The following is a 14,043-nucleotide window of genomic DNA, read 5'->3' as shown; positions in this document are numbered from 1 at the left end:
TGAATGCGAAAAAAGGCGATGAAGATAAGCGCGCTAGACGTCACTAATACGCTCAAATTAGAGAACAAAAACATCCGCAGAGAGTCACGTTGTATACAAAGCAATTAGGTTTCTAACGCGAACGTTTGTCCGAAATTGCCGCAGCGCGACTAAGCTAAAACGACTGCAGTTGGATTTGCCCTATAACAATTTATTCCTACCCTCCAGCTACGTAGTTGTCGCTTTTCAGCTCATTGCTGAACGCGAAACAGCTTTGCGCTGGCGCTCAAGGGAAAACAAAGCTTTCCAACGTAGAAAATCTTTTCCTAAAAGCAGCTTGCCTAAACAAATCAAAGGGACGGAAAATCAACGAACATCCGAGAATTTCCTGGAATAACCTCTAGAAAGCCTTAGTCGCGCAAACATTCTTAACATTACAGCGCAAGCTTGTGCGCGTCGTGAATGTCGCATGGATATCGGCAAACATAACGTTCCGTCGTCGTCGTCGTCGTCGTCGTATTATTGACATTACCAAATTAAGAGCGCACGCGCTTAGTGCATCGTTCTGGTAAACACTCGCTACTGCTGGCGGTGTACGAGTCGTCACGTCGAGGTGCGCTTTCGCAATGGACAGCAGTGCGTAGTTCGCCTTGTCGTTTCGCTCGCGAATCATATATCACGTCCAAAGGGCCTCCGTACGAGCGACGCTCGCTCGTGGTTCTTTCCTCTCGGCTAATCTCTTTCGCGAGCATCCCGATTTGTCGCTGATTATCATTTCTGTTCCTTATCGACGTAGCTTCGATTTATTAAAATTAAATATCAAAAAAAAAATCATCATAATTGTTTCCCATGAGTTCTCGCCGATAATTTTTTGTTTTCCCGATGAAAAAAAGTTGAGCTCGCCTCTTAATCATTCAGCCGTAGAAAAGTTCTCCCTCCGAATGAAAGAGAGAGAGAGAGAGCCAATATTTTTCTCTCGGGGCGTCTCAACTTTTTGCAGAGACCACCTCATGCCCTCCATCCATTTACCCCTTTCCTCACTCCATCCCTCAGACTTTCCGTCGTATATACATCGTTTTTTCTGCTATTTTGTCTCCCTTCGAGCGTTTTCCCTCTGTCATTTATTTCTCGTCGCATTCCAGGCTTGATCCTTCGCGTCTTATCCCTCCTTTTTTTACTTCGGCGACGAGTAATAGTCTTCTATATTTAAGAACGGCTTAAGGTGAAATGTTTTCGCTGAAATGTTCGGCAAAGAAAATAAATAAGTAAATAAACAAAAGAGAAGAAAAGCAAGAAAATGCTTGTTAAATTGGGGGCACGACGCTAATTCGTTATTTATTCTGTAATTCAAGCTCGATCGCTCTTCTCTCTTCAATCAAACAAACCGAGCGTGCGCGAAATTCATCTTGAGAGCGCGTGTGGCATACACAGCACGGATATGCATCCGCGCACAGACACGCATACACTCGTTCGTCGCTGGCACGGAATAATTAATTAGCTGCTTTGGCGTTTGAGCCGCAGAACCCAGCTCATTAGCAACGCGGGTGCGCTCACTTCCCCGGAAACTCGACGAAAATGAAATTTCTCCGACTGCGCGACACAGCAGCACTCAAGTTTTCCAGCCTCATTGATGAACTCCCGTGACTCGGCTTTGAAAACCGCTTTATTCAGATTTGCGCGCGGCGCTCGTTTCACTTTTTTCCCCCCTTCCGATTATTCGTCGCGAACGCACGGCGATTCCTCGGCACTCGCGAGCTATTAGTTTGTTTTCTTGCCTAATCCATCATCGGCGTTGAAAACGAAGGCCAGACCACGACTAACCTCGCTGCGCGCGAATCGTAACGAGCTAAGCTGCGGCGCCGTGGAGTAGTGCTCGAGTTTCCACTTTGGTTAATCGCCAGTCACACGGCAGTACTCGCGGTGATTAATTAATAAATTCCCGCGGGAGGGGCCAACGAGTGCTTGCACCCAAAAGAGCCGCCTAGTAAGCAGACTCTCGTCCTCATTATTTAAGCAGCGCCGAGATCTCGTTGGAACGCCGTCTTCTTCGATTAATTATTCGCTGCTTCGTCGTCGTCGTTGTTCGCACCGTCGCCACTAGCGAGACGGCAGTTTGGCACGGACAACGGGTTCGACTGCAGCACGCGTCGACGACCAGCTTTTCACTGAGAAACGCGAAGCCCGATTTGCCTCGCTGTCGTTCGCTTAGCGCTCCGCTGAAAAATCAGATTCATCGCGCGACCGCGACAGCATTCCATGAAAAATCATTTCCGCCGCGCACATTCATCGGCCCGCTCATCAAGTCAAAAAGCCAGCCAGCCTCTATCCGCACAGACACAGTCGCGCACACAAAAATCAGAGAGACAAGCAGGGTGCTGAGGTGTAATATGCGTGTGTGATGGTCAGCGGCGATGGGGAGATGCCAGAGCACGCCAGGTCTGGTGGAGTCGCGCGGTCGAATCCCACTGGAGGAGATGCTGGTGTCGACGTTGGACAAGCGCGGCACGCAATCGATCGGCGGCCGATCCTTATTCTCGCCGAGCCCGTCGCCGCGCACTGCCGCCATCACGACCACGAGCGCGGACGGCCAATATCAGCAGCACCAGCTGCAGCACCAGCAGCAACAGCAACAGCAGCAGCAGCAGCAGCAGCAGCAGCAGCAGCAGCGGCGGCAGCAGCAGAGCAGTCCGGTTAGCGCGGCGAGCAGCGTGCACAGCAGCGAGGATGCGAGAATCGGTGGCGCACAGTCGGCACCCGCTACCGTCAGGCACTCCACGCACTCCGGTGAGCTTTTTCACCTGCCCTCCTTTCGGCCCGATTCCTCGCCTGCTGCACCGTCTGCTCCTCGCTGTCCTTGGCGTTGCTCGACGCGACGCCTTCGATCGCGCGCGCAACACTTTTACCAAGACCACTTGGAAACGTTTGCCGCAAACGCGCAAATAACCCATCCCTCGCGTGCATATTTCGGCCGAGCACTGCGATTAGCTGCACGCGATATCGACGAGGCGCGTCGAGAGAGCAGCGCAACGCAGCCGTGCGATAAGCAATTGACCGGAGAGCCAAAGCGACGTACGTTCGCGGAGACGCCTCGATTATTCGGAAAATGTCAGCAGCGGTTATACTGGAGAAACTGCAACGGATAAGGTGTTGGCGACATTTGGTCGGGCCGTTAAAAGCAAGCACAGTCGTCGTATAATTAGTAGCGCGCCAGGGAGACTTTGTAATTGGCTGTGCGCGTGCTCAAGTTTGAAAAGAGAGGACCGACGACGCGACGTTCAGGGCTCGACAGAATGGATGCCTTGATTGGCAGCCGCGAATCGTCAATTAGAAACGAGGCGCGCGATCGCGATCTGGTAGAATGCCCCGGGCTTTTCAGTCGCTTCGTTTGCTCCCGAGAATGCGAATTGACGAGACAACGCCGAAAGCCAACCAGTTGGTCGACATCGCACAAAGAGCTGCCGATTGAGATGGCGCTTTAATGAAAAATGCTTGTTCCTTTTTTTCTCTCCTCGATCACAGCTCGAGTCTCGCTGATGTTCCAGTTTCCCGTAAGCAACGTAACTTTTGACAAGACGGAGCTCGCTTATGGATACTTTGAAAAGGATTACGTGTACCACGGAAAGGAATAGCCCTCCTTTTTATTAGCTATAAAAGCGCCATTTGTAAGGAAATTTTCAGCTCTTTTTTTCGAGAGACAGAGAGAGAGAGAGAGAGAGAGAGAGAGAGAGAGAGAGGGAGGAGTACTCGTAAAGCCTCTTACACTCGTAAAATGTTCACCCATCAAATGGCATTTAGTCAATGTGTGGGGCATAAAAATTACGTAATAAAAGTAAATATAGTACGTTTTTACATTATGAGGATGCTGCTGGTGCGTAACCACATTTCTCTTCGCTTCTTGGACATTTTCATGCCAAATGAGCTGCTGCGCTCGTGTCTCGCTTTAGCGAACTCGCCAGATTTCCTTATTCATTGAAACGATGAAATCTCTTAACGACACGCAGGCGCGTGCGACGCTTCTTTTCTTCTTTTGTTCGGAGGAGAAAAACGTGTTTCTGTAGAAAAAGTTGCTTTGAGCGCACTGCTTCGCTAACCCCATGACTTGTTTTGACTTTAAAATCTGTTTTGAATAGCGCCGCAAGCTCGATGCACCCGACCAAAAGAAACATGATTGATCCGCAGGAATGACGTGCAACAGTCTGACCCATCTGATGGGCGAGGGCACGACACCACTAATGGGTACTGAGCCAGTGCTGGAGGAGATCAGATGGCTGCGCGAGAGATTGACGTCGCTCGAGTCGGAGAATCTGTCGCTGAATCAGAAATTGCGGCAGAACCAGACGGAATACGAGAGGCGCTTGGCCGAGATCGAGATGCAAATCGCTCGGCCGAGCTCGGCGTCGAGCACCGAGGACAACGAACGTAACCGCGAGAGCTTCATTTAACGAGAGACTGGGCCGCGTACGGAGCGCGGCAACTCGAGGCTCGAGCGTCTTCGACGCTATCTCCAAGCCCAACAGGTACGTCCAGACGCTATCCTTCTTGCTTTCGCGTTTCTCTTTATTCTTATGTATTTGTTTTCGACGGAAGAGAAAATATACGTCAGAGGGGCGCTCGACCGCGCGAAATTTACTACCTAAAGCTCTGTGCTTTTAATTTACGTGGCTTAGGAAACGTTACAGCGCAAAAGCTCGTAAAGAAAGTTTTTTCATAGGCACGCGCTTTTTACTCGCTCGCGCTCGAAATATAAAAGCGCGCTTGACCATCAATCTCGGCAAGCGTAAACTCGGTAAAGTTATGCTCGAATGAAATGCAGGAGCACAAGGATCAACAGCTTGGTAAGAGGTTGGAGATGGCAGCAGCGAGTAGCGACACAAAGTCTATTGGTAGCTTGAGCCAACGGCTATTCGAAAGCGACGACGACGAAGACGAAGAGGACGTCGATCTGTTGATGTCGTGCGGGGCTGAACAGTCGAGGCCAGGTAGCAAGTCAAATCTCTTGCTTTGCACCGAGTGCGATCAAGCTAGTCGCACTTGTGGCGTCAGACCCCGTACACCCAGTGCCTTGGCTGGACGATACGTCGAGGAACGATTTCAACATGGCTGTGTGAGTGTTCCTTTCCGATTCTCTTCGCACTTTCGCTGGCGAACGATATTTCAATGTTTTTTTTTCTTTTTTCTCTTGACAAATTTATGCTTTGCAACATTGCATACGTTATTTTTTGACTTGCCTTAGATAGTAATCAATTTCTTTATATTGCAGATACAATTTGCTTTACAAATTATGACATAATAGTCCGTCAAATTCATTCTCTTACAAAGACTATCCATAAATACGGGAATTAAGAATGCAAGCATTGTAACTTAAGAGCCTAAATAAAATAAGCCCCATTTTGTTACACAAACAGTACGACACACAAAAGCAAAGAGAAAAAATTGCAATATTTCATTTTCGATCGTAGAGTAAAAAAAGAGTAGTAAATTCACTTGGATTTAAAGCTTAGTTAGCCGCAGCGCTACTTTGCGCGCGGCAATCCACTGATCAAAGAGTTTTTGCGTTCGGTCGGTCCGAGAAAGGGAGGCCGTAACTTGGGATTTGAATGCGTCAAACTGAAAATAAAATTCCATTAGTACGACGAGCAGCCGGAGAGGAGAGGAAACGAGATGCAGAATTTCGCGCCGGATCGAAAGGCTTTGTCAAAAGTTCGCGGAACAAGTACGAAAAGTTTTGAAACCTAACTGTATGCATCAACTATGTTCACTCTTCACCTTCTCCCCCCTGCCTTCCCCCACTGCCCCGCTGTGTTGAGTTAATTCTCTATCTCTATATTGCCTTGGTCCTTCACACCGACACACGACTTTCACTCACCCAAAGAAACGCATACTTGCATTGAGTCGTTCCGACTTCCGACTTTTGATCGCTCTCCGCGACGTACAAATGTGTACATAACACCAAGGTCAATGTTTGATTAGCCGAGAAGGCTAGGCGTAGACTGCACAATGCTGTACATATGTTGTTGTTGCTGTAAGATACAAGGCCATGTAATATACACGAAGTCAGTGTCTGCCTGCATTTTGGCGAATATCTTGCACTGTACCGCTACTCGAGCGAGTTGGTTTTAAAAGGGATAAATGTGATTTGCAGCAGCGCTCGGGAGCGAAAGAGAGCGGCGAAACTGACGGGTGTTTGTTTGCTTTTGGCCATGGCAGGATCGTCGAGGGACGCTCGAGCGCGAGTCCTCGGAGGATTCTCAAGTGTACGCGGGGTGCGAGGCGAAGCGGCAGTGCCGGACGAGATCGGCACGCTGCCCTCACTGCGCGAGCAGCGATCTGTCGGACGATCCGACAGCTGCGCCAGCGCCGCCGGTGGCTCCGCCCGACCTGATATGCTTCAGCTGTCAGTGCAGCAGCGCAGGCAGCGCCAACGGCGCCGCCTACAGCTGCTGCTGCGAGCAGCCAGCGAGTGCGCCGACGACCTCGACAGACGAGGAGAGCGCGACGCCCCGGACGACCAGCAAGATACGCATCCGGCTGAACAGTCGGTCCATCGACCAGGAGGACTCCACGGACGAGAGCACGCCGCCCGGGAGGCTCGCGACGATCGCCGAGGCCAAGGGGGACGCTACTACCACGACCAGTGAGAACGACGACGATCCGCCCAAAATACTCAACGGCTCCAGTGCCACCTCCAAATTCCTCAATTACATGATCGTACTCGTTGTGTAAATAATCGACTCGCTTACACGGCGTCCTGTACATAATTTCGCGGAGGCGAACGCGCGCTCGTTCGTCGCTGCCCACTTCGAGTGTAAATAACGCAAACTGCCAGACGTCACGGACGTTCGGATCGTCTTCGGACGGACGAACGGACAGCGGGTCCCGCGTGTCGTATAACGTGCGCTGCCATTTTCAAAACGATAGCCGACGAACGAACTTTCTATTTCGGGACCAACGGGCTGCTGATAAGTCGTCAACGAGCGACGCTAACCGACTAACACGCGTACTCTTCGCTTGACAACCACGCTTCGATACCGATCAACGATCGCCGCTACCGCAGACTACCCAATTTCTTTTTTCTTTTTTTCTTTTTTACATTAGGAAATTACATTAGAAAACACTTTTCCTTTCCTTCGTACGACCACTGTTTGCGCGTGTACAATGCTCGATCGCAATTGACGCTTCAACGTCGCGTCTTTTCATCCCGATCGCTCGTGCATTTCCGCTCCAATGTAAATTATCGCCAGTCTCTCCTTCTACTTTATGCCGTTCAAACTTTGCGCGATATCGCGACTCGTTTTCCGAAACCTCTCGAATGCGAGGCGCGACCTTTCGAAAACATCGTGAACTGACCGCGATTTACATCGAAAAAGACGACATGGTAAATCAATTTGCCACTTCTTTTTTCTAAATATCGAGAACAACACGAACGCTATGTATATAACGACGATGTACACGATTGAATGTCTTTTTCAAAATTTGTAAAAGTTTTAATAACGAACAATGAAGGTCGACGTAATATTAGACAAGTAAATAGACACGCCAAGCATCTTAATATCGATAAGTAGAGCAAAAAAAGAAAAAAAAAGAAAACAAAAAAAAGAAATTTTGACCGATAAGCCAAAGGTGCCGAACAAGTATGGAATTCGACTGCCACCTTAATTTAGTATGCAACAGCGGAGCGGCAAAGTTCCGTAGCTAGAATTTATACCATATAGCTAGAACAGAAAGACAATTAAATTAAGATAGAATATTAGTTGGACCGATCTGTGGTTTTTAGGTATTAAAGAAAAGCCAAAGAAAAATAAATATACAGTGCGATATATTGACTATGTATTTTACACGTTTAGAATTTCTTATCAAGTATAACAAGAGCACGCAAAGCGAAAACAGGCCACATCGTGGAATTCCCTGTAGATAACTGAAAGACAAAGCTAAAATTCGAAAAGATAAAAAACCTTAATAATAGCGTCGTAAGCGAATATAAACGATAAACAATAATTAAAAGGAAAGATTATAAAAACCAATAATAAAGAAAAACACGGTCAATCCGTTTGACAGACTGCTTAATATATACTTTTGTAATTCACATCTTAGTCGCGCGTGCGTTTCTATAAATAAAGAAAAATATGAGAATTAATATTAAAGTCACATATACATACATTCGTCATCTTGATAAAGCAATTGACCCTTTAGTCGAATAGAATCGAAAAGAAATGAAACAATCAGATGGTCGTGAAAGAAATAGCGTTTTTCTTTTTGCCGAGAGCTAGAAAGACACTAGAAAGACACTAGAAAGACACTAGAAAGACACTAAAAAGACACTAGGGTGGAGGAAAGGAGAAACGAGGGTGTAAGCGTAAGCAACGTTGAGCGACGAAGGGAGGACGCGTAGATCCGCGATTGCGCCTGATTAATTGACGCGCGCTCAGTGTATATGCCAGTGTCCACTTGACTATACTTCACGAGGGAGAGTCGAATGACACGGCGTGCACGCCTATCGCAATTAATTGATTAATTGGCGCGCACTGTCGCTCGCCGCGTCGTCGCAAACGGTTCGAAGCGAGCGCTGCCAATAGTTATCGCGATGCGGACGTCTGGATTCGATGGGAAGGAGGTTAGCGCGCGAGCGAGACCGATTCAGTTGCCAAAAATACAGCTCGCTTTGTCGCGCGCGAGCTGCCGTTATAAATATAGCTCTCTTTGACGTTTAGTTGAGCGTTAATCGGTTAATTTTTCTCACGCTCAAGCGAGAATCGCTCTAATTACCTTGACAATTAGCGAAGCGTAGAATACCGGTCGATAGACGTCATTAAATTAAGCCGAAACTTCTTCAATTAGCATGGAAACTGAAAAAGGATTTGAGCCGAGGCTAATTGGAATTTCTCCTCGCAGTTGTTCTCGAGGCGAATAAAAATGCGAAAGCTGGCAAAAGTCTAGTTCTTGGATACGAGGTGCGCTGACAATTGAGGAATTCAATTATTAACTAATGTAGCTTCATCATTCGTCATCGTATTACAAGTTGCAATCACTTATCGCTATTGATTTTATTCAAAGATTTATTGACGTTACGAAAGTATTGATGTATGTGAGATTCTTGAATATTTATTGATTATGAAAAGACGTGACCGCGAAAGTAAGGCTGTATATAGGTATATATGTAACGGTTGCGTCACATTATTTCGAGTTATTTGTTTCACCAGTTGTGGCTGTAGGCATTGACACGACAGTGCCAAAAATGTATTATGGGTTATGCTATTGATCTTTGCCAATTGATAAGATTGTAAGACCGACCGCGGCCACATTTATTTGTTAACGATGGTTTAATTTGTCTACCACAAACTTATAAGGACTATTTGTTAAAGTTGAACAAGGAGGGTGCTGAAACATAAGAAAAACGTTAAATATCACGGAATGTAAGAAAACGAGGCAGAGCAGGCTGTTGCACTATATATACATTTCATATCAAGTCATAAGTAGTGTTGTAATGTTTTAACTCGTAAAAGCTCTATGCATTTCTTATATAATACAGATTTTATCAATTTTATCGAGTATGATACGCAATAGGTTTTACTCTTGCCATTATTCTCTTCTCTAATCCAATCTATTCCTATATATTCTAGATAAAAGTCGATGAATCGAAGAAAACTGATACGAGAATCATTCGAGTGCGTAAGAGGATATTCAGCTTGATATACGATCGATACTCTCTATACACATATATTTCCTCAGTTTTGTTATTTAAGAATATTTTTTGCATAAGTTAGCTTTGACCACGATCGGCATGAGCAAGTTAAGAAGCAAATTCTTGCTGGCGTATGAATATTCGACGCGTTGATAGACAAATAAAACAAATAATAAAACAGGCATAGGTACAAGAATAATAACGATATTAAACTGAGAATAAAGAGGCTACAGGCTCACTCACGAATAAACTGAAAGGATAAAGAGATTTGCGATATTAATTATAAAAGATAAAACAATTAAACGAAACAATTTTTTGTAAATACGTACGATTATAAATAGATAATTAGGCGTAAGAAATAGGAGGAAAAGGTGACATATAAATAATTACATTTACATAGGACGTGCACGATCGAAAGTGCAGTTGAATGCATGCGACTGAAATGACAGAGAGAATAAAAATAAGAAACGACGTGTTTCGATGCGCGAACGAGGATCAACACTTTATATACGAAAAAGACAAACACATCGTCGTGTGCGTGACCAATTGTATTTATACGCGGATAAATTTTCGACCCAAATTTCAATCCAAACAGTGAAAAGCAAACAACGAGCCCACGAATGTGCGTCAAGTGTGCGTGAGCGAATGTTGTGTAATCCCAATCGAAGCGCATTCAACACTTTCCCCGCATTATAAATATATCACACTAAACACCCACACACGAGCACTTCATTTGCGAAAAATGATAGACATTATAATAATTATACATTGTGTACACGCGCCTTTGAGGCTGAATCAGGAATACAAGTTTCGATTCAAATATACAGGTGAGAAATGAGCCAAGCGAGAGATGATATTTTATTCCTGTAGCCGTATCACCAATTTTCGTTTTGTCATATAGCCCGACTGTCGTATGCCTGTATGACATCTTTTTGTCAACTTTCCATAGGTGTTTTCAACATCCATAGTCGTTATTTTTTAAACTTACAAAAGGATTTCAGCCGTTATACATACGTATAAATATATACATAAAATGAAACGAAAGAAATGAAGAATTATGAGGATGTCCAGTTAACATACGTTCTCTCTCACTTACATGTGCGCGACTGTCCTTGTACGATCGAGTGTTTCGCCATTAAAGACGAAATTTTAAAAAACACCTGGCAAATATAAATAGAAACGATTTCAATCCAACGATCATCTTGTTTTATTTCCTTATCACACGTCTAAGCTATTTATATTTATATGCATTGCAATATCATTTTATTTCTATTTTCAATTATACCAACCTTTGTCATACTTCGCTTTCATATTTTTATTATTTACTTGAATAATTCGATGGATTATTAAACTATCACTATGAAATATTTTCCGTTAAATAAGTTCATTTTCAATTTTACCTCTAAACCAGATCGAAGCGTCCTCTGTCCCGTGTAAGACGCCCTAATCAGTCACGCTTGGAGGCGGTAGTAAGTAATATCATGCTTGCCTCTACCGACAGCTCGTAAATGTAAAATGTGCAAGATCGACTACTGGAACTTAAATAATTAATTTACACGTGTTCTCACATTTAAATAATCTGCCTAAATAATTATAATATAACGATATCATGTTCGTCATCTGTTACAACCGTTTTTGTTTTTTACTTTATTTTTAGTGATGATTTTCCATTGTCCAACAAAAGATCAAAATGATCAACGAAAATATATTACATTTTTGACAGTTTTTTTTTTATAACATTTTTACGTTGATTAAATAAAAAAGCAACAGAAATACAATAATTAAGCAATTTTTAGTTTGAGAAATTTGTCAGAAAGTATCATCGGTAGTATTAAATTGCAATACACAAGCAATTACTGTTGCAGTTTATTCGAACGAAGAGTGACAAGTAATGGTAAACCTACGTGATTAGTATCGATCGAACATAGCTATACGTCAATTGTGACAGTAGCCCTTTGTGAAATGATTAATATTTCTTATTATTTCATAGAATTGATATACCATTTGAAAACAATTAAAAATTAATCCATACGTAATTCGAAAAATAAAGAAAATCAAATGTTAATTGTCGCAACATTATCGATGCTCAATGATGAATTACACGTTTCTTCGCAAACTTGATTCAATCTTCGACTTGCAAAGTATAACGCAACAACGATAACTCAATGACAAACGAGATTATTGAGTTGTGTTTATCTAAATACGTGACTCCATGAAAACCTGAATTTGTTGCCAAAGCTTGCGGTGTCTTATTTACAGAAAAAGTTCTCAATTTCATTCAAGAATCCTCAAGCATTCCAGTTCCATGCACAAAGTAAATAAAATAAGGCATTCTGAAAATCTTATCAGTTAAGAAAGGTTCAAGTTATACTGTATAGTCGCAGACAGCTTTTGTACAAGTACAATGTACACGCATGCAGAGAGTAAAAGAGGTAAAAGAGGGTATATGCAACAAGTGCAAACCGCACACAGATAGGTAGATTCCTCGCCCGAAGTGACACGCACGAGGTAAGTAGTGCTTTGGTCTCTTGCACATGGGAAAACTGTAATGTGTGTGACGTAGGCGGAAAACTCAGCGCTACAGCCGGCGACAGCTCAGGTATAATACGGAATTTCAGAGTACTCTTGTGCATTATATATGTCTTTATTAACTTATTTCGAAGTACGCCGTTCCTTCAAGCGCATCTAGCGCAATATTTTCTTTTCCGAGTATTAAAAGCGAGATAACGTGAATCGGGCACGCAGGCTGTAATTGCTTACATGGCTATTATACGCATGGTACTGCAATTGAATATTCAGTTGAAAGCGCGATCCGCGAGGTTTTGTAGGCCGATGACATTTTTATGCACGCGATGTGCCAAAGAGTTGCGATGCATTTCCGCGCGACCAGGAGTGTGAAACAGGATCGTAGCCAGAACCGTTAGCACCCATAGACAAAGACCAATGCAACAGTATCTTCTTTCTGCCGAGCGCTGCACCTTTCACTCCGATTTTTTCAAGGGATGAAAGCAACGGACGATTCTTCGGTTTATTTTGACGCTGCCAAAGGTCGATTTTCCGTTGGATTATCTATTCTCAAGAGTTCAACGAAGGATTTCGAACAAATACTAAGTTATAAGATTTTGCTTCTTGGGTTGCCTGGATTTTAGCGAATCAACGTTTAACTTGATTAGCGACTATGTTATACATACACGTACATATTTTACATGAGTAGACAACAGATCCTACTTATGTCACAGCCGATCCCCTGCAAATGAGATTTTAGCTGTCGGACACGTGTGGCTGAAAGCACTGTCGGTTCTTCTACGAGTCACACTAACTGGCTTACCTCTAAATTTTGTTTGCGACCGTTTACTATGAATCGTCAATACGAGTATTACCAACAATATTGTGACTAATTTTGCTTAGAAAACATACGCTCATCAAGCTTTAACAATAATTCACATTTTTGTCAGTCGAGCAGTTCAATAGAATAAACGCGTGTGTTGTACGTTAATGATGACAATCAGTTCATAATAATTTTTTCACAAACATTGTTTTGCCAATCCTATTATTTGCCAAATCTTGAAAATTGATTCTGAACAAGATCAAGAATTTAGGCATGGCATCGTTTTTATTGCATATTAAACGAATTCTGTAACCGCCAGTTTATCAACTCGATAAAGGTTATTATAGAAAGAATGATAATTCACTTTATTTGCCGAGTGATCGATAAATATATATTGTCAAATCAGCTGAAAAATAACATTTTTATTTTCGACAAAACTGTACACGTGTGATAAAACATTTCGTTTAATTTTGAATTTATTCGCGCGACAGCGAAGTATTTTTCTCCATTAGAGTTTACAAGTGTAGAGGGAGAGAGAACAAAAGACAATGGAAATTGAAAAAACAAATTCCAGCGTGAAAGGCATCTGCTTGAAGGGTCAAGAGAAGGGACGTTAATGAGCTATATTGGAATGAGAAGGAAATTTCATCATTCCTTTTCCTCCTATATCTCAACTATAAAATGTCATCCTGTAATTTTCTTCCACGTTCATTGCCCTTCGACCTATCTTTATGGCAATACTTTGATGGCCCACATACGACTGTCACAAAGATTCTACAAACTACAAATATACCGTAAGCCATTTTGCAATCTTCCACTGTAAAAATTACATTAATTTGAAGCAGCAAGATATGGCTGTTGAAAAAGTTCTCCTCCACGAGACAATTGGCCTCTAGATCTCAATCAAAAAGACAGCAGCAGCAGTCGGCAAGCCCCTCAAGAGACAGAGAAATCTCACGGAGCCATATATGCAATATATATATGCACATACAATCAAACAGCCGCGCACCGGGAGTCAGTCTTCTCTCTTTCTTTCTTTCTCGGGCATACACACCGA

The 14,043-nt window shown here is 43.6% G+C and overlaps 1 protein-coding gene across 9 annotated transcripts in view; it reads left to right on the top strand.

Moving 5' to 3' along the window:
• Positions 1 to 10,846, top strand: part of LOC131671082 (cyclic nucleotide-gated cation channel alpha-3) — a 131,316-nt gene extending 120,470 nt beyond the window's left edge. For 6 of the 9 annotated variants that reach the window (XM_058947236.1, XM_058947240.1, XM_058947238.1 and 3 more), the window contains 4 exons: positions 2,386 to 2,763; positions 4,159 to 4,496; positions 4,793 to 5,083; positions 6,187 to 10,846. In XM_058947236.1, coding sequence (XP_058803219.1) covers positions 2,386 to 2,763; positions 4,159 to 4,421 — 641 coding nt within the window. In that variant the 3' untranslated portion in view covers positions 4,422 to 4,496; positions 4,793 to 5,083; positions 6,187 to 10,846. Of the gene's footprint in view, positions 1 to 2,385; positions 2,764 to 4,158; positions 4,497 to 4,792; positions 5,084 to 5,239; positions 5,421 to 5,607; positions 5,693 to 6,186 lie in introns of those variants that run through there. The other 3 variants (XM_058947235.1, XM_058947237.1, XM_058947241.1) reach the window with 3 other exon arrangements.
• Positions 10,847 to 14,043: the final 3,197 nt, after the last annotated feature.

The sequence above is a fragment of the Phymastichus coffea genome, unplaced genomic scaffold (genome assembly GCF_024137745.1).
Source record: "Phymastichus coffea isolate CEN01 unplaced genomic scaffold, Cenicafe_Pcof_1.1 PCOF00119, whole genome shotgun sequence".
NCBI classification, from domain to species: Eukaryota; Metazoa; Arthropoda; class Insecta; order Hymenoptera; family Eulophidae; genus Phymastichus; species Phymastichus coffea.
This window is presented reverse-complemented; position numbering and strand designations above follow the sequence as displayed.